This window comes from Triticum urartu, chromosome 5 (assembly GCF_003073215.2).
Source record: "Triticum urartu cultivar G1812 chromosome 5, Tu2.1, whole genome shotgun sequence".
NCBI lineage: Eukaryota > Viridiplantae > Streptophyta > Magnoliopsida > Poales > Poaceae > Triticum > Triticum urartu.
Window position 1 is genome coordinate 229740182 of NC_053026.1, and position 18037 is coordinate 229758218.

Consider the following 18037-nt stretch of genomic DNA (forward strand, 5'->3'; position numbering starts at 1 on the left):
GATGTGCAATAACTAAGACATTAATTATAACGTTGACACACATGCACATGTCTACTGAATACTGGGTTTATACTAAAGATCTGGGTTGAAGTTGCGAAGCCTTAAGATTGACGATGTCAACGTGAGCAACTTGCTACCTGAAAAAAAATCAATATTAACAAGACAGCGAAGCGTCAAGTCTACAGTTTGATCTCTGTTAAACTAGGGTACCACTGCCTCCTAACCATCTAATCACTGGTATAATTGATATCTTCGCAATATTAATATATTCTCTTTGTCGATCTAACCACTGGTTAATGCTCATTATATTCTTACAACAACACCGAAATGCTCCATTACATCACATATCCCTTTCGAGCGAACCTTCAAATAACCCTCGATGCCAAAGTTTTCCTTCAAGCAACCGCTCATCGATCCACAACTACCGCCATTGATTTTCGCAATGCAAAGCTTTGTAGATCTGCCGTTTGAAGCACATTTGCTTATTCATGTCCCCGTTGCAACGCACGGGCACTTTTACTAGTCTATATCTAAATCTATACCAATATAAAAGGACCCAAAGGGGCAGATTCAACTGATCTCGACCATCAAACTAAGTCGATCCAACGACTAGACTGCTTCAATGGCGAGGATTCAACGTGTTTAACGTGCAATTAATATTATACCAAATATTGCACTAATTATAAAATTAACACACAAATAATAACATAGCTAATATATCCGTATGCCATTAATAAATTGCCTAAATATTAACGTGTATTGCACGTGCGCATTTATTAGTTTGTTTAAATAGGATGCGGAAAGGATCCACTATGACGTGATAAGTTTAAACTTGCCTGTAAATAACAGTTCTCCCATTGTCGAACACTGAAAACACTTTCACAAAAAAACACCATTCTTTTTCCACAAGAAAAGAAAAGAAAACACGGTTCTTTGTCAAGTGCCAAGCTATATAAACCTTGATCTGCTTCGCCTCCGGGCTGTGATTTGTCTTTTATTTTTATTTTTTGAGAAACATTCGTCTTTTTCTTTTTGAGAAATACATTCGGCTTTTTTTAAGGAAGGGATTGTAATTCGATGCGGAAAGTGTTTTGTAATTCGACTAGGCGACCCACTCACCTGCTCAATATAAAATGGGGAGGCCAGGTCGCGCCAAGGGCCCGACCAAGCCCAGCCCATACCGGCAGCCACCTCCGTTGTCGTCGCTACTGACGCGGCACGAGCCGGCGAATCTGACAGGCCCCCGACCTCTCGCTCGCCCCGCGTCCATGGCGGTCGGCATCGCGCTCCTACTCGACCTTGCGGCCCGCGCGCCCCGCTCCTCCGCCTCGCTCCACTCGCACGCCGCCTTCTCCGCCGCTGCCGCCGCCGCCGCCGCGGCAGCCCTGTCCGCCTCCGGCGTACCCCTCTCCGCGCGGCCATTCTTCGGGTTAGTTCGACCCCCCCCCCCCCCCCCCCGTTTGTCGATCTAACCATTGGTTAATGCTCATTATATTCTTACAACAACACCGGAATGCTCCATTACATCACATATCCCTTTCGAGCGAACCATCAAATAACCCTCGATGCCAAAGTTTTCCTTCAAGCAACCGCTCATCGATCCACAACTACCGCCATTGATTTTCGCAATGCAAAGCTTTGTAGATCTGCCGTTTGAAGCACATTTGCTTATTCATGTCCCTGTTGCAACGCACGGGCACTTTTGCTAGTCTATATCTAAATCTATACCAATATAAAAGGATCCAAAGGGGCAGATTCAACTGATCTCAACCATCAAACTAAGTCGATCCAACGACCTAGACTGCTTCAATGGCGAGGATTCAACATGTTTAACGTGCAATTAATATTATACCAAATATTGCACTAATTATAAAATTAACACACAAATAATAACATAGCTAATATATCCGTATGCCATTAATAAATTGCCTAAATATTAACGTGTATTGCACGTGCGCATTTATTAGTTTGTTTAAATAGGATGCGGAAAGGATCCACTATGACGTGATAAGTTTAAACTTGCCTGTAAATAACAGTTCTCCCATTGTCGAACACTGAAAACACTTTCACAAAAAAACACCATTCTTTTTCCCACAAGAAAAGAAAAGAAAACACAGTTCTTTGTCAAGTGCCAAGCTATATAAATCTTGATCTGCTTCGCCTCCGGGCTGTGATTTGTCTTTTATTTTTATTTTTTGAGAAACATTCGGCTTTTTTTTTTTGAGAAATACATTCGGCTTTTCTTAAGGAAGGGGTTGTAATTCGATGCGGAAAGTGTTTTGTAATTCGACTAGGCGACCCACTCACCTGCTCAATATAAAACGGGGAGGCCAGGTCGCGCCAAGGGCCCGACCAAGCCCAGCCCATACCGGCAGCCACCTCCGTCGTCGTCGCTACTGACGCGGCACGAGCCGGCGAATCCGACAGGCCCCCGACCTCTCGCTCGCCGCGAGATCCCGCGTCCATGGCGGTCGGCATCGCGCTCCTGCTCGACCTTGCGGCCCGCGCGCCCCGCTCCTCCGCCTCGCTCCACTCGCACGCCGCCTTCTCCGCCGCTGCCGCCGCCGCCGCCGCGGCAGCCCTGTCCGCCTCCGGCGTACCCCTCTCCGCGCGGCCATTCTTCGGGTTAGTTCGACCCCCCCCCCCCCCCCCCCCAATCCCTTAATCTCCTAATAACTAGGAGCGTTTTTGTTATTTCCTACTCCCGTGTTTTTTTTTTGTGTGCGCGTGCCTATGTCGCGATCGAGGTGTTCGGCGTATTGCGCCGGGAGGGGTTTACCAGGGATATTAGGAGCCTGTTCGGTTTCTCTCCGCTCCCGTGACTCACCTCCCGGAGCGGAGCAGACTACTGCAGTTTTTTATGGAGCTGCTCAAACCAAGCTCCGCGGAGTGGAGCGGAGCAGAGAGATTCCAAACAGGGCCTAGGTTGCGCCCGCACAGTTAGCGCGCGGGTATTTCGGTGCAGTAGTCGCAGGTGCTAAAGCTTGATGCGTTAGCCATTGCAGTTGCTAAGGCTTCTGTCCGGTGTTCAACATCGTCTTTGGATAGCTAGTTGCCAGTGTTTAGGCCTTGATGTTGTGGTAGGGCAATCTAAATATTGCTAATATATTAGGACCGTCTTATTAATAATTCTAATGAGTTATCTTGGAATTTAGAATCAAATAAAAAACCCTATATTATGCTCAAGGAAAGTAGATATAGATAGGAGCTTATGCCCTAAAAAAAAACACTAGTTTCTTAAATTAAAAATAAAAAAGATTTTTTTCAGTTCAGGTTTTGCTCTTGGTGCGCATGAGGTGTATATGGGTATATCAAGTCTCCCTTTTCAGCCAAGTATCAGTGACCATTGGTCCATTCATGCAAATAAACTTTAAAATACTGGACTGTCTCTGTTAGAAGATGTCCCCGCCCTCAAAGATCGTTCACCTCTAGCAACCATGCCATGTAGTGCAACATCATCATACATGTAAAAGGTGTCTGATGATACTGGACTGTCTCTGTTAGAAGATGTCCCCGCCCTCAAAGGTCGTTCACCTCTAGCAACCATGCCATGTAGTGCAACATCATAATACATGTAAAAGGTGTGATGCTTCGTTACAGTCGAATTATCCATAACACGGAATCCCTTTATGGTCATGACTGTAAGATGTAAATTGGATGAGGGGCGGACAAAGGGGGGGGGATACATGACGAAGTACCAAAAAATATATTTTCATGTGAGTTCTGGTGTCACTATCAGAGAGCTGTGTGAATTTATTTTTGATATTAAGTGAAACAGAATGAAGAAAAGTAGCAAGCACGCTGGAATGCGAGCTGGGTTCTTCACCCACATGCTTTAATCTTCTCATTTATCTTGTTCAGTTAGTTGTTTTCTTTGTGTTGTATGATTCTGCCATAGTAATCACTTCGGGTGAATAGGGGAAGAAGTGACTGTCATTGAGCTGGAATTTACGTCTTAATGCATTTCTTGATGGATTGAACCAACTGAATAATAGGGAAAGTTGTTCTCTTGGTTGAATAATTCATCCGAGTATGCTCGCAGACTTGCAGCCCACAAGTCATGGTTGCTGAATATGGTATGGAATTGGATATAAAGTTGTGGCATTAACTCTACATAACTGTTCATGTGGAAATGTGGGATAAATTGGAAAAGTTTCATTAAACAATATCATTCTGTGGAGTTTGCGATTTTACTCAAGCTTTTGTTCACTAACTAGCAAAAGTCATGGTTTTCTACAAATGAATGTGGAATGAATCCTAATAAGATATCTTCACTACTAACTTGGAAGTAAAGACCTGGAAAAAAAAAACTCTTCACTGCCTTATGGGAATGTGCATCACCTATTACTAAGGACACTGTTAGTTTTTTCCTCTGATTCATGCAGTGATGCTTTCCTGGTTCAGTTTTCCAGGATTCACTGTTGCTCATTGTGATGCTGGTGCAACTTATGGATCGATTGATAGTCCTGATCTTGCCAATGATCTTAATGAGAAGATACATGACTCGATTCATGATCTCCAATTACCGATAAAAGAATACCCGTTGGAGCTGAAGCCGCTTTTGTATGCATTTGGCTTTAAGCATTTGAGTATGACGACTATTAGGGCCTTTTTATTATACTATTTACCACTTCTGGAGCCTCGTCCGCCCACTGATGACGATGACGATGACGATCTGCTTCAAGATGATTCAGAGAGGCCGCCGGTTGACCTGGTTACTCCCTTCCATAATTCATTGAAGCAAATCGCTCGCGAGGTACATCTTTTCTCTGACACTTTAGTGCAGTAGCGTGATTCCTGCTCATACAGATATTTTAGTCACAGTGAGTGGCTAGGCACATGCTTGATTTGACTGATTGATCAGATAGGATATGTCAGTATCTTGATTCCAGATGCTCATGTGTGTTCACCTTAACCAACCTCCAATGTTGCCTTGCCTCTCAGTCCACGAGAAGCATAAATTCGATCTGTGCAAATTCAGTGCTTGCTGGATTTTTTCAATCGCTATACTTGACTTGTTGATTTCGCTTCCTAGTTAGACTATCTTCAAAATAAACATAAATTTGTTCTTTGTATACGTGAAACATAAATGTACTTCTAGTATTCATGTTATTTATATAGGGCCTGGAGGATAATAAAGCTAGGCCAAGCAGGTGGGGCTTCCTGGCCTTATCCTGTAACCCTAATTCAGCTTTGTAGGAAAAACTCCAAATCAGCTGAAACCATTTGGGTGTATTTATGAGTCATAATACTCTTTGAGCTGAAGCTTAAACTTGCTTATATTAGAATTTCAATTTTAAGCTGCTTACATTAGAATTTTAAGTTTGGCCCAGAAGATCATTATTATTTCTCCTATGTAAAGTAAAAGTTACTTGCTTAATCTTCTGTTCTGCATTTCAGATTTCTGTTGTAACAACAAGAAGAGTATTCGAAAGGATTGCGGTTCGTCATGTTTCACAAAGAACAGCATGGAAGCTTCTCAAAGGTGAATACTTCTCCGTTTTTCTCATGTCTTCTAGCAGCACTCTAGAAGCAGTGGGTGAAAGATATTTATCAGACATGGTGTTGAATCACTTAATATGTATGTTAATGTGATTGTTATTCCAATTGAATAGCTACATTCTTGGAATTATCATTTTGCATAGAAAGAATGTGTTATTTTATTAATTGTAACCATATCATTAGTTTCCTTGCCTTAGTTTTTTTCTCGAGAAACCTTGTTCACCAGATCATTGGCATGTGTCTTATTGCTGCTATTGTCCATAATCAATATTGAATGCTCTATTCAGCTTGCAAATTTCTTATTGGTTTAACTTGTGGTTCAAACTATTAGGCATTTAAAACCACATTAGGAGTCTTAGGACTACACAAGTTACCAAAATTTCCTTTTTACAATCTTGTTCCGCATGCATGTGTAAAGAACTTGTTTCTTAATAACTTGGCAAGATTAGGACTCAGAAAGTAGCTAGCGCATTAGCATTTTATGTTTGGGGCTCAGGGCTCAACAGAAGTAAAGCCTAAGTGCCTAACACAGTTTGTCTAATTAGAGCTTATCTGTGAGCTGAATGTGCCCTGAATGCTGAGTTGGATGGTAAGTCATTAAATCCCTATCTCTTTGTGGGTGAGTTGAGCACTCCTCACCGTCGAATAGATTATTTATTTTGACTTCTTGTGCTGGCCCAACATTGTCCAGTTCCTTTGCAGGATGTGCCTCCAAATTTATCTTAGATACGCTTGCTAGCTACATTTTCTGTCATATGCTAGCTTATCAACAAGTTACGCCATGTTCTGTCGGTTGCTTCTGTCTAACACATTAGTCATACGATTATTTTCTTTTGTCTTCTTGTGTACTCATTTGTGATTATCACTTTATCAGCTGTTATAATATAATGCGTTACTATTTACTTATTTTTCTAAAGATGCTGCAAAATCATCAAAGAGGAAAGCTCTGAGGGGGATGTCAATTCCAGAATACACATACTGTGTTGCCAGAACAACTTTCCGAGGTAAGATTTGCCTGCAGTGTCACTTTTCCTTCTGTAAATTATTGTTCAATTATTTTTCTTTGTTCAAACAGCGCATGCATTGGGAGTAGCTGCTACTTGGGTTGTACAATCTGTCGTCCAGGTCTACAAATGTTTTATTCGTCAACCTGATAATGATGACGAATTGTTCGACGAGAAGGAAAAACTCAGATTGTTTGCGAGAAGGATCTATAGTGTAACCATCAAATGTGGTTTCTCTTTGGTTTTTGCCTCGATTGGAGCAGGCCTCGGCGTCCTTCTGCATCCAGTGCATGGACAATGGATTGGTCAGTTATGACTTCTTTTTCTTTCATCAGTTCAAGTACTAGACTATGCCTTGTTTGCCAAAGCATCTCATTTTGTTTCTTGACTGACAATATTCGTTGAAGAGTTTCAATTTCACTTACGTTGGTGATAAAACATATCTTTTGTTTCTTCAAGATCACATAAATTAATTTTGTTTATTCTGCATGGAATTCCTTTTTCATTTTGCGTTGGTAAGTTTGCAGCCTTTTATGTTGGAAGTACCCTTTATGTTGCCAAAAGTAAAAAATGTGTCCTATGTGTTTATTGTGTAATGGCTTGAAGCACAGATATTATTTGTTTCAAATTTTCTCTAAGATATACCAAGGTTCTATTTGTTCTTCTGTCCAAGGAATTTAGGACACCACCACCTTGAATTGCTGCAACATGTTAGTATCGGTTCAGTTCAAACTAGTTTGACGCTATTTCTCATATCTGGCTTGCAGGTTGTATCCTTGGAGATTTTGCAGGACCAGTTGTTGCTATCCTTATTTTCGAGAAGTTACAGTTCCCGCTAGAAGGTTAAAGACCACCATCTCCTGCTACAAAGTTAAGAAACCCAGGTCATCCAACCTTGTTTCTAGCCTGCCTGGTTTTCGAAGAACATGAAGTGGAGCTCCTTGGCCTTGAGTCTACCCTTTCAGGATATTCATTGGCCTAACTTGGAGCTCAAAGTTGATGAATAACTATGCATGCATGGTTAATAGCTTTTCGTGGCACAATGCCTTTGGGTATTGTGTAATGCTTACTTTTGGCACATTTAATAACTAGCTACTGTACTTCGTTGCCGTGCTTCACATTTTGAACTCAAAGGAACATTTCTGTCCACTGGTTTGCTAAATTTCTACAGTAAGTACTTCGCTGCCCTTGTTGTGAACTGAATCTGGTATATCTAAGGCCCTCTTTGTTTGAGCCACATATTCCTGAGAATCAGTGTGGCTTTCTGTGACTTACGATTCCTGAGTATCAGAAGTTGGTTGTTTATTTATCCTACCGTGGACAGCTAAAGGAGTTGTTGAGGTTGTGAAATCATATGTGAAACCATACTTGATACGTCAACAATCCATTATGCTTTGTTTGGATGTCTATTGGATTGGTTGGAATACCAATTCAACAAGGATATTTGTAATGGACATGAATACAAATTCACTTGTTTGGATGTCCTGAATTGGCCTATGGAATCCTCTGAGGTTCAATACCAAATGATGTTTGGATGACAAGCTATGGAATTGCATAGTAATATGAGTATGAAGATAATACATTGTTATATATATGCATCAAAACAAAGTTTGTGATTCCAATTTTCAGCAACACTTTTTTCTGCGTGGAATTTTTCAGCAAAATCTACAAGTAGATAAACAAACCTATGCCTCTGTTTACAGGCGATGGCAGTGCACAACCGATGTAGCCTAGAACTATGCCTCTGAGTACCTGTACAAAGCATGAACTACTCTGTGTACGTACAAAGCATCGAATCAATCTCGTTACAAAATTGATTCTAAAATAAAAACTCTTTACAAAACTAAAAATACAAGCCAAGATCCCGTAAAAAAAATACAAGCCAGGAACATCACGACCACACATCTCACGAACAAACATGCTGCCTACACAGGAGGAACGAACATCGGCACCTTCCACGAATCGCAAGGCAGGAATCACGGACACCACGCAAAGGAGCATCGGCTGCGTCACCATGCAAATTGGGTCACCGGATCTGGGAGCGCCGACGGGGTCACCAAGCTGCAGCTATAGCTAAGGAGGAGGGTCGGGAGGAAGGGAAGGGTCGGCTGTCAGATCCCAGTGGATCGATCCGAGTTTGTGAGCTAAATCAGACGAAGTATAGGGGAACTTTAGGGATTTGGCCAAGCTATAAGGCCCTGTATTTATCTATATAATTGTTCTGGCCATTTCGGCAGAATACAATTCTAATCCAAGCATACCCATGCCAGCCACATGCCGGCTGTTTATATAGGCGAGCAGAATTATCCAACGATAAATAAAATGCTACGGTAATTAAGGCCAATGAAGTTTAAGAGTAACCGCGTCCATCTAGGCCGTCGAGCAACGACAATTGTGAAAGGACCGATGTCGGCCGTTGGATGAGCCGTGAAGCGTTATGTGAAGCTGGAGTGAAAACTGAAGAACTAGACATCCCGTCAGGTAGCTGGCATACCCCCCCCCTTGAAAACCGACGTGTCTTCATGGCGGTGCAGCCCTCGAACGCTAGTTCTCTGTGGTGGTTCTGAAGAACTCTGGGAACGTGTACTTCACAAAGTCAACATCCTCCCAAGTGACCTCTGCAGGTGACAAATTCTCCCACTGAATAAGCCATTGAACCACAGGTAGATTGTTCCTAAGAACTTGCCTCACTTCTAGCACTGCCGCAGGTGATGTTTTAAGCGTGCCATCTGCATTTACCACTGGAAGATTTGGGCTAGGAATTGCTTTAGGGCCAATATGCTTATTCAATTGACTGACATGGAAGACGTGGTGTATCTTGACATGTTTTGGGAGTTATAGTTTGTATGCAGCACTGCCTACTTTGTGAGTGACAACAAAGGGCCCATAGTACTTGTGCTGGAGTTTCAAAGCTCCCTTGAATTCAAAAGTTGTCGGTCTATAAGGCACCATATTTAGGTAAACCAGATCATCACACACAAAAGTTCTTTCACTCCTTTCTAGATCAACATATTTCTTCATCCTCTGCTGAGCTTTAAGTAGTTGTTCCTTGATGTTCTTGAGCATAGCACTCTTGCTCTTCAACAAGTCATGTGCATCACTGTCAGATGGACCAAGACTGGCCAACTCGCAGATCATAGGGGGTGGAAATCCATAAAGGGCTTGAAAAGTGGACCTCTTTATGTAGAATTGTACCAATATCCAGTCAAAGGTAGCCAAGACAACCTGTCGGTGTCAAAACAGGCGGATCTCGGGTAGGGGTCCCGAACTGTGCGTCTAGGCGGATGGTAACAGGAGACGGGGGATACGATGTTTTTACCCAGGTTCGGGCCCTCTCGATGGAGGTAAAACCCTACTCCTGCTTGATTGATCTTGATAATATGAGTATTACAAGAGTTGATCTACCACGAGATCGAAGAGGCTAAACCCTAGAAGCTAGCCTATGGTATGATTGTTGTTTTTTTGGTCCTACGGACTAAACCCTCCGGTTTATATAGACACCGGAGGGGGCTAGGGTTACACAGAGTCGGTTACAAGGAAAGAGATCTACATATCCGTACTGCCAAGCTTGCCTTCCACGCCAAGGAGAGTCCCATCCGGACACGGGACAGAGTCTTCAATCTTGTATCTTCATAGTCCAACAGTCCGGCCAAAGGATATAGTCCGGCTGTCCGGATACCCCCTAATCCAGGACTCCCTCAGTAGCTCCTGAACCAGGCTTCAATGACGATGAGTCCGCGCGCAGATTGTCTTCGGCATTGCAAGGCGGGTTCCTCCTCCGAATACTTCATAGAAGATTTTGAACACGAGGATCGTGTCCGGCTCTGCAAAACAAGTTCCACATACCACCGTAGAGAGAATAATATTTCCACAAATCTAATCTGCTGACCTACCCCGTAGTGTGACATCGCACCACAGCCAGGTCTTTATTCGAATCGTTTTTCATAACCAATCTCAGCGTGTTTCACGAGGCGGTTTCCTTGGCACGTCTTGTCGAAGCAGAGATCGTGTCCCCTTTATTACGAGATTCTCATCAATAAGGACGTGGGTAACCCTACCGTGCCTATTGGTAGGACTCCTAGATCTTAGGCAAGTCCCAAACGGCCATGAGGAGGACGCTTGATATTCACCCTCTTTATAAAGGGGACAAGACTTTTTATTTTTCCCCTCTCGTGCTCAATCAAATCCTTCCCCCGCCTCGAGTTCTAACACCCAAAACTCAGGTCAGGTGCTTCGGACCTTCAACTATGTCCGGATCCAACCTTCAAGGTCGGTGGATGCCTTCCTCCGTCACGGAGGAGGACATCAAGAAGTTGAGAGAGGCCAGATATCTGACCGCCGAAATTTCGCATCAGCTGCCCGCCCGAGGGCAGGTCGTCCCTACTCCCGAACCCAACAAGAGCGTCGTGTTCGTCTCCCACTTCCTCCGAGGACTAGGCCTTGCTCTGGATCCCTTTGTTAGGGGTCTTATGTTCTATTATGGGCTAGATTTTCACGATCTGGCCCCGGATTCCCTTCTTCACATTTCATCATTTATTGTCGTATGTGAGGCCTTCCTCCGCATTACCCCTCACTTCGGCCTGTGGCTCAAGACCTTTGATGTGAAGCCGAAGATGATCGAGGGGCAGCACGCAGCGTGCGGAGGCGCTTTAATAAGCAAAATTGCTGACGCTCCATGGCCTGAGGGTAGCTTCCCAGAGGTGTCCGGATTGTGGCAGTGGGAGTGGTTCTACATCACAGCTCCCGAAGTGCCAAGTGGGTAGCTGCCCCCACCTTTCGCTCAGGCCCCCCACCACAACTGATGTTATGGATCAGCAGGGGGCTGAGCTGGGGTCCAGCCAAGGACGTGCCAATGCTGCAAAGCCGTATCCGAGATCTCTTTGAGAGAGATTTCAGTCTGGTTATGGTAGTGCAAGTTATGCTAGTTCGTCGAGTCCAGCCTTGCAAACGCCGGCCCCTTCGCATGTGGGAATTCAACCCGGAAGGACCACGAGCTATTCAACACTTCCTTGGCATGACGCCCGAGGAGATGTACAAATTGTTCTTCGGACCATAAATAATGTGTCCGGACATCACTGAGGATGCAGGTCAATCACCCGGATACCCAAGTAAGTAGCCCTGCATCCGAACACACTGCCCGTTTATTTATCGCAACGTCGCCCTAAAAAGCCGCTCTTTGACCAGGATTGGATAGCGAAGGCAAAGTTGATCAGGTGTCCGGCCCCCTCCCTGAGACATCACCAAATCCCATGCTAACCAGGATGCTGGAGATCGCGCCTTATCAAGCGCCCTCAGGAGAAGATAAAGGGGGGGACAAGGAGGCTAGCGCCTCCGCGAAGGAGGTTAGCCGGGGAGGAGGAACTTAAACTTCCTCTCCCCAGGGAAGGAAGAGGACCGTCTCTGAGGACCCGGAGACCATGGTATCCAAACGGGGGAAGAAATCTTCGCCAGAGGGTCCTACCCTGGGGGATACCCCGGCCGCACTATGCCCTCAAGGGGATCAGCCCTCCACCGAGCTGTAAGTAAAAGGGTACTTAATAATGAAAATATCTCGCTTTACCTCTGAGGAAAATAACCGAAGCATTTATCTTGCAGTTCAGATCTTAGCCCTTCTCAGCAGAGCTCGTCTTCAGGGGATCTTCTTCCAGAGATGATGGAGAGCGAAACGCCTCCCCCTGCCATACCGCCTCATGAGGCGGGCGACCCCGAGGTGTCGTCGCGGAGGGTTTCTCCTGATCCGGCCAGGCCAGAAGGTAATCCTATGGCCACCCGAAGTCCTCAGTATCCGGCTCTTGAAGAGGGCAATCGAAAGAGTCCGACACCGTCTGGTGTACGGTCGGACGTACTGAGGGATCTGCTAGAGCAAGCGGCTATCTCAGAAGAGCACCACATGTTGATGGGTACGGTGATTGAAAGGATTTCGTCCGCCGAAAGCGGGTTGTATGAAGCCTTTATGAGTCTACTGACGGGTTTTTAGGTACGCGAAATGATGTACATTTTTGACAGTACCGCACATTTTTAGATGTGCCCTATGTAGATAGTAGCCCCTGAGACTCTGGGTGCTGTCGAAGACGACAACGTATAGAGGATCATAGTCCCAGGAATAATCGTGCCGCCTTAATATGCAGGTGGCGGAGGGTCCGGTGGCCAGCCGGACTAATGAGTTTGCCGAGCTAAAGCGGCAGCTTAACGTGGCAGATGCCGACATCGTAGTTTTCAACAAGCGGCTTGACGAGGCACAGGGTATGTGATTCCTCCGGTGACACATGGGAAGAGGAGCATGATGCTAGTATCTATAACATGTGTGTGAATGCAGATGAAGCTGCGGCCATGGAGAACCTTCGGTCGGAACTTGCCCGAGCCAAAGAACAAGCTAGGAAAAGCGATGCGGCTGCCCTAAAGGCAATCGAGGAGCTAAAAGCCCAACAGGCTGCTCACTGCCAAAGCAAGGAGGAAATAGCCAGGATGGCTGTGGAATTGAAGAACGCCGCTGACCGTTACGAGCTTCTTGAAAAGGAAGATCGAGCGAAGAGGACAGACCTGGAGAAGGCCACGATGGCGACCAAAGGCACCCGCTCTGCAATGAGAGCGATGAAGGAGGAGCTGCGTCAAGCCGGGATATTGCGGCTGGGAAGCCCTTTATGCTGCGGATGAAGTTCGGAGATCCTAGGTACTCCCCTTTGGACCGGCTGTGGAGTTCTGTGGACGCATATCTGGACTTAGCGGCGAGTGTTGCCGATGCGGCCGAATACTTCCGAGATCAAAAAGATCGCGAAGTGGAAAAGCTATTCTGGTCACAATTTAATGGTCTAGAGCGTCCGCTTCTATTGACTGATCGGTTGGCCGAATGGGCCGAGCTGAATAGATTGTCCGGACTCGCCATGAGGTCTATTGTGGATCATTTGTGGCCGGGAAGGCCAAAGACGAACAATTATTTTAGTTTGGTGCAATAGTTTCTTGGTGCGGTGCCGCACATCAACGCGATTAAGGGGTCGGCGTGCGTAGAGGGTGCGCGGATGGCCCTTGCCCATGTGAAGACATACTGGGCGGAGATGGAGGCCACCGCCATTGCAGCCTAAGATTCGGACGATAGCCGAGTACCTGCCGAGCACTACTTTCGAGAAGTTCTTGAGGGCGCTCGTTCAATAGAAGCGCAGTGCTCAAAGAATATTATGTTCTAATGACATGTATTCCCATTGAAAAACAATGTTTTATTGAGTTTATCAAGGCTGTTTTTATACTTTTGCCCGAAAGTACTATGATGCCTCATGTGCGGCCGTTTATGTATATATGTATATAACCTGAAAGATGGCAGTCGTCGGCTTCAGCCCCCACGCATATAATGCGGGGGTGCTCGCAGAAGACGCATGTTCACACTTGATCCAACGTCTTGGTCCATTAAGGAGGTGATAGCGCAGCGAACTAGGCAATCAGACTATAATGCTTTAACACTTTCACTTAGCCAGAGGAGTTTGACAGTGGGGCTACTATATAGCCCCTGGTGGCTCCGCGCTCATCCGAATTCGGGGCGCGTACATGCCTGGCCGGGAAAATGCCCTTCGTTAAGGATGAGGAATCCTGAAGATTCCACTAGGTCATCGAGTGATTGACCAGTCTCACGGTATATCATGACAGTCAGTTTTCGGCTTTCTCTACCGAGGTGCTCGTCCGGATGAACCAGGGCACAATCGTAGTAGTTCTCCTGGTGCCGCCCTAACCGATAGAGCGGAACGTAAGGCAGAAAAACACAGGAGCCGGGAAAACCCAACATTTGACCAAAGACATGATTCAGAGCTGATGCATATAAGGCCAAACTCGCGACGCCGAACACTCCCTAAGGTATTCGGTCTTTATGATGTAAACCGGGCTAAACAGTGCCCTTTGTAATAAGCCCCTGGTGTCCAGGTACGTGCAATATTTTGATGTGGTCACATGCCAATACGTCAGCATCCTTCTCAATTGTACAGAGAATCCGAGGGATGTGTATCAACAAGAGACAGTAAAAAAGGTTTACACAGGGTCTTAATCTAAAAAGAATCCTTGGAACGGGTCCCTGCTGCACGTCTGCGCCTGTGTCTCCGTTGTGCCGTATCCTGGACGGGTGTAGCACGATGGTCATCTGAAAAAGAGAGGATCTTAGTTGAAAAGTTGTCGTGCAAAAGGTAGGTTATACTAAATAAACCATGTATAGTTCCAGATGAGTAAAGTTGAGCCTAATTGTCACTTGTTCACACGCGTTGAGCCCCTTGTATTGTTGTAGGGGTATAGCCATCAAACCTGTATCAATTATATATAGCTACACCGGACTCGTCTAACCGTGTCCATGGTCTTAACGACCTGTCAGGTGCTCTAGTTGGTGAGGCCGTCTAGTGTGCGGCTGCCAAGGCAGCTGCACGGTCTTCCGCGCGCAAGGAGCGCTCAATATTTCCATTTACTGTAATGATGCCACGTGGACCGGGCATCTTAAGCATGAGAGAAGCGTAATGCGGTATTGCGTTAAAGCGAGCGAAAGCTTCGCGTCCGAGTAGTACTTGATAGCCACTTTGGAACGGAGCGATGTGGAAGGTTAACTTTTCGCTGCGGAAGTTATCGGGAAAGCCGAATATAACCTCTAGTAGCAGAGAGCCCGTACAATGGGCTTCTGGGCTTGGCGTTACTCCTTTAAAGGTAGTATTGCTATGGCTGATTTTTGTTGGGTCTATCCCCATTTTGCGGACTGTGTCCTGATATATCAGGTTTAAACTACTGCCGCCGTCCATCAGGACTCATGTGAAGTGGTATCCGTTGATTATCGGGTCTAACACCAAGGCAGCCCATCCTGCATGCAGGATACTTGCCGAGTAATCCCGATGGTCAAAGGTGATCGGTTTGGACGACCAGTGGCAGAACTCCACGGTGATAGGCCCTGGGGCATGTGTCTCTAGGAGTGCCGCTTTGTTTCTCCCCTTCATCACGTGTAACACGTTTACTATTTTGACTTCTGGTGGGAATTTCTTCTGTTCCCCAGTGCTTTGCTTGCGAGGCTCGTCCTCGTCTTCGCTTGGTGTATCCTGCCCCTTGTGTTCGGCGTTGAGTTTGCCGGATTGCTTGAAGACCCAACATTCTCTATGCGTATGATTTGCAGGTTTATCGAGGGTGCTGTGGATCTGACATAGTTTGTCTAGAATCTTGTTCAGGCTGGACAGTTCGTCTCTGTTGCCTTTGGAGGGCAGCTTTTGCTGACCTGGCCGGGAGCTTCTGAATCTGGTGTTTACCGCTGTGATCTTCGGGTTGTCTTCTTTATTCCGGCGCTTGTTTTTGCTGCGTCGTGGCTTCTCGTTTCTGTCCCTGACTTCGGATGTACTTGGGTCGCTGGTGCTACGTCGGGCTAACCAGCTGTCCTCGCCCGCACAAAAGCGGGTCATGAGGCTTGTTAATGTTGCCATTGTTCTCGGCTTTTCTTGGCTGAGGTGTCTGGCAAGCCATTCGTCTCGAACGCTGTGCTTGAAAGATGCTAAGGCTTCGGCGTTCGGACAGTCGACTATTTGGTTCTTTTTAGTGTGAAACCCGTTCAGATTCTCCGGGCTGTTGAGTTATATGACTTAAATCGTCTGCATCCGGTGGTCGGACATAGGTCCCTTGAAAATTTTCCCGAAAAGCGTCCTCGAGCTCTTCCCAGCTTCCAATGGAGTTTTTGGGGAGGCTTTTAAGCCAGTGCTGAGCTGGCCCTTTGAGCTTGAGGGGTAAGTACTTGATGGCATGGAGATCGTCTCCTCAAGCCATGTGGATATTGAGGATGTAGTCCTCAATCCAAACCCCAGGGTCTATCGTTCCGTCGTACGCCTCTATGTTCACGGGTTTGAATCCCTCTGGAAATTCATGGTCCAGCACCTCATCGGTGAAACATAGGGGGTGTGCGGCACCCCTGTATTTGGGTGTACCGTGGTGTTCGGATTTTTGTTGTGTTGCATTGAGTGCTGGAGCGTGCTTGCTTGGCCCGTAGATGGATCTGGTTGCGCCGTCCTTTTGATGCAAGCCCTCACGTGGATCGTGTACTGGCTTGTGTGCGGCGTCGTTTCCCGCTCTATGTTGGCCACGAGGTTGTCTATCCGACCGGATGGCTGTTCTGTTTTTTGATTGCGGGGGATCTAAGGCCTCCTCATCGAATTCAGGTAGCAGCTTTCGCTTCGGGTAGCTCTTTGTGTGGCGACTACCGCCATACTTTGCTGCAGTGTTGAGTACTTCACTCCATCTAATTCTGAGTGTGTCTTGTGCAACCCTGAGCCTTTGCTTCTGCTTTTTCAGACTCTTCGCAGTGGCAACAAGCCTTTGATGGGTATTCTGTTGCTCCGTGTGCCTGTCCGGTGTGATGTCATCCGGACTGTTATCTTCGCCAGAGTCGGGTTGTTCGGTTTGATTCTCCGTGTTGCCGTGGTCGGACGGTGGTTCAATTCCGTGTTTGTCATCCGCTGGCTCACCCTGCTCTATCGCTGGGTCTATATGATCGCTATTTCTGCCGAGGCGGGATTTGGAGCGGCGCTTACGCCGCCGCTTTGACTACTTCTCGAGGGAACGATCCTTCGCTGCATCCTTTCGTTCCTCGTTGTCGTTTTCTTTGGGTGTGTCCACCATGTATACATCATATGATGAAGTGGGCGTCCAGTGCCCTGTGGGCGGTGGCTCCTGTTCGTCTCCTGCATCGTCGTCCATACCATCGATGTCTTCGGAGTCGAAGGCGAGCATGTCGGTCAAATCATCCACAGTGTCTACTAAGTGGGTGGTGGGTGGGTGGCGAATTTCTTCGTCGTCCGCATCCCGATCTGGCCGGCCATAGTTCGGCCAGGACTCTCCTGACAAGGAGAGAGACCTTAATAAGTTCAGTATGTCGCCAAAGGGCGAGTGCTGAAAGATATCCGCGGAGGTGAACTCCATGATCGGCGCCCAGTTGGATTCGATAGGCACGGGCGCAGGCGGTTCGGAGTCCGTGGTTGGGGAAGAATCCGATAGTTCGGCGTCACGGCTCCCGTGAAGGGTAAGGTCGGTATTTGGCTCGATCGCCGCTGAAGATGCGGCCTCCGTGGCGGGGTCTATCCACCCGTCCTTGGATGGCGCAACTGGCTTCAAATTGAGGGTCGGAGCGGTCGCCGGTGCGATCTCCCGAACACTGTCCGATGGTAGAGCTAAATCATGCTCATTGTGACCTTGCAGCACACTCGGCAAGGGCTCGAATCCGTCGAAGATCAAGTCTCCGTGGATGTCGGCCGTGTGGTTTATGCTTCCAAACCTGACCTGGTGGCCAGGGGCGTAACTCTCGATCTGCTCTAGATGGCCAAGCGAGTTGGCCCGCAGTGCGGAGCCGCCGGATACAAAGATCTGTCCGAGGAGAAAAGTCTCACCCCAGACTGCATCACTATTGATGATTGAAGGAGCCATCCATCCTAACGATGATGACACAGAGGAACTCTCGATGAAAGCACCAATGTCGCTGTCAAAACCGGCGGATCTCGGGTAGGGGGTCCCGAACTATGCATCTAGGCGGATGGTAACAGGAG

At 46.7% G+C, this 18037-nt stretch overlaps 1 protein-coding gene across 2 annotated transcripts; it reads left to right on the top strand.

The window, feature by feature from the left end:
- Nucleotides 1-1253: 1253 nt before the first annotated feature.
- LOC125508473 lies at nt 1254-7757 on the top strand. Of its 2 annotated transcripts, none has more exons than XM_048673192.1 (6): nt 1254-1429; nt 4405-4756; nt 5401-5485; nt 6420-6506; nt 6578-6811; nt 7274-7757. In XM_048673192.1, exons 1-6 carry the CDS (start codon nt 1269-1271, stop codon nt 7351-7353), a joined length of 999 nt encoding a protein of 332 aa, XP_048529149.1. In that variant the 5' UTR covers nt 1254-1268; the 3' UTR covers nt 7354-7757. The 2 variants fall into 2 exon arrangements, with proteins under 2 accessions (XP_048529149.1, XP_048529147.1); XM_048673190.1 differs by lacking the exon at nt 1254-1429 and adding an exon at nt 2336-2625.
- The last annotated feature ends 10280 nt before the right edge of the window (nt 7758-18037 follow it).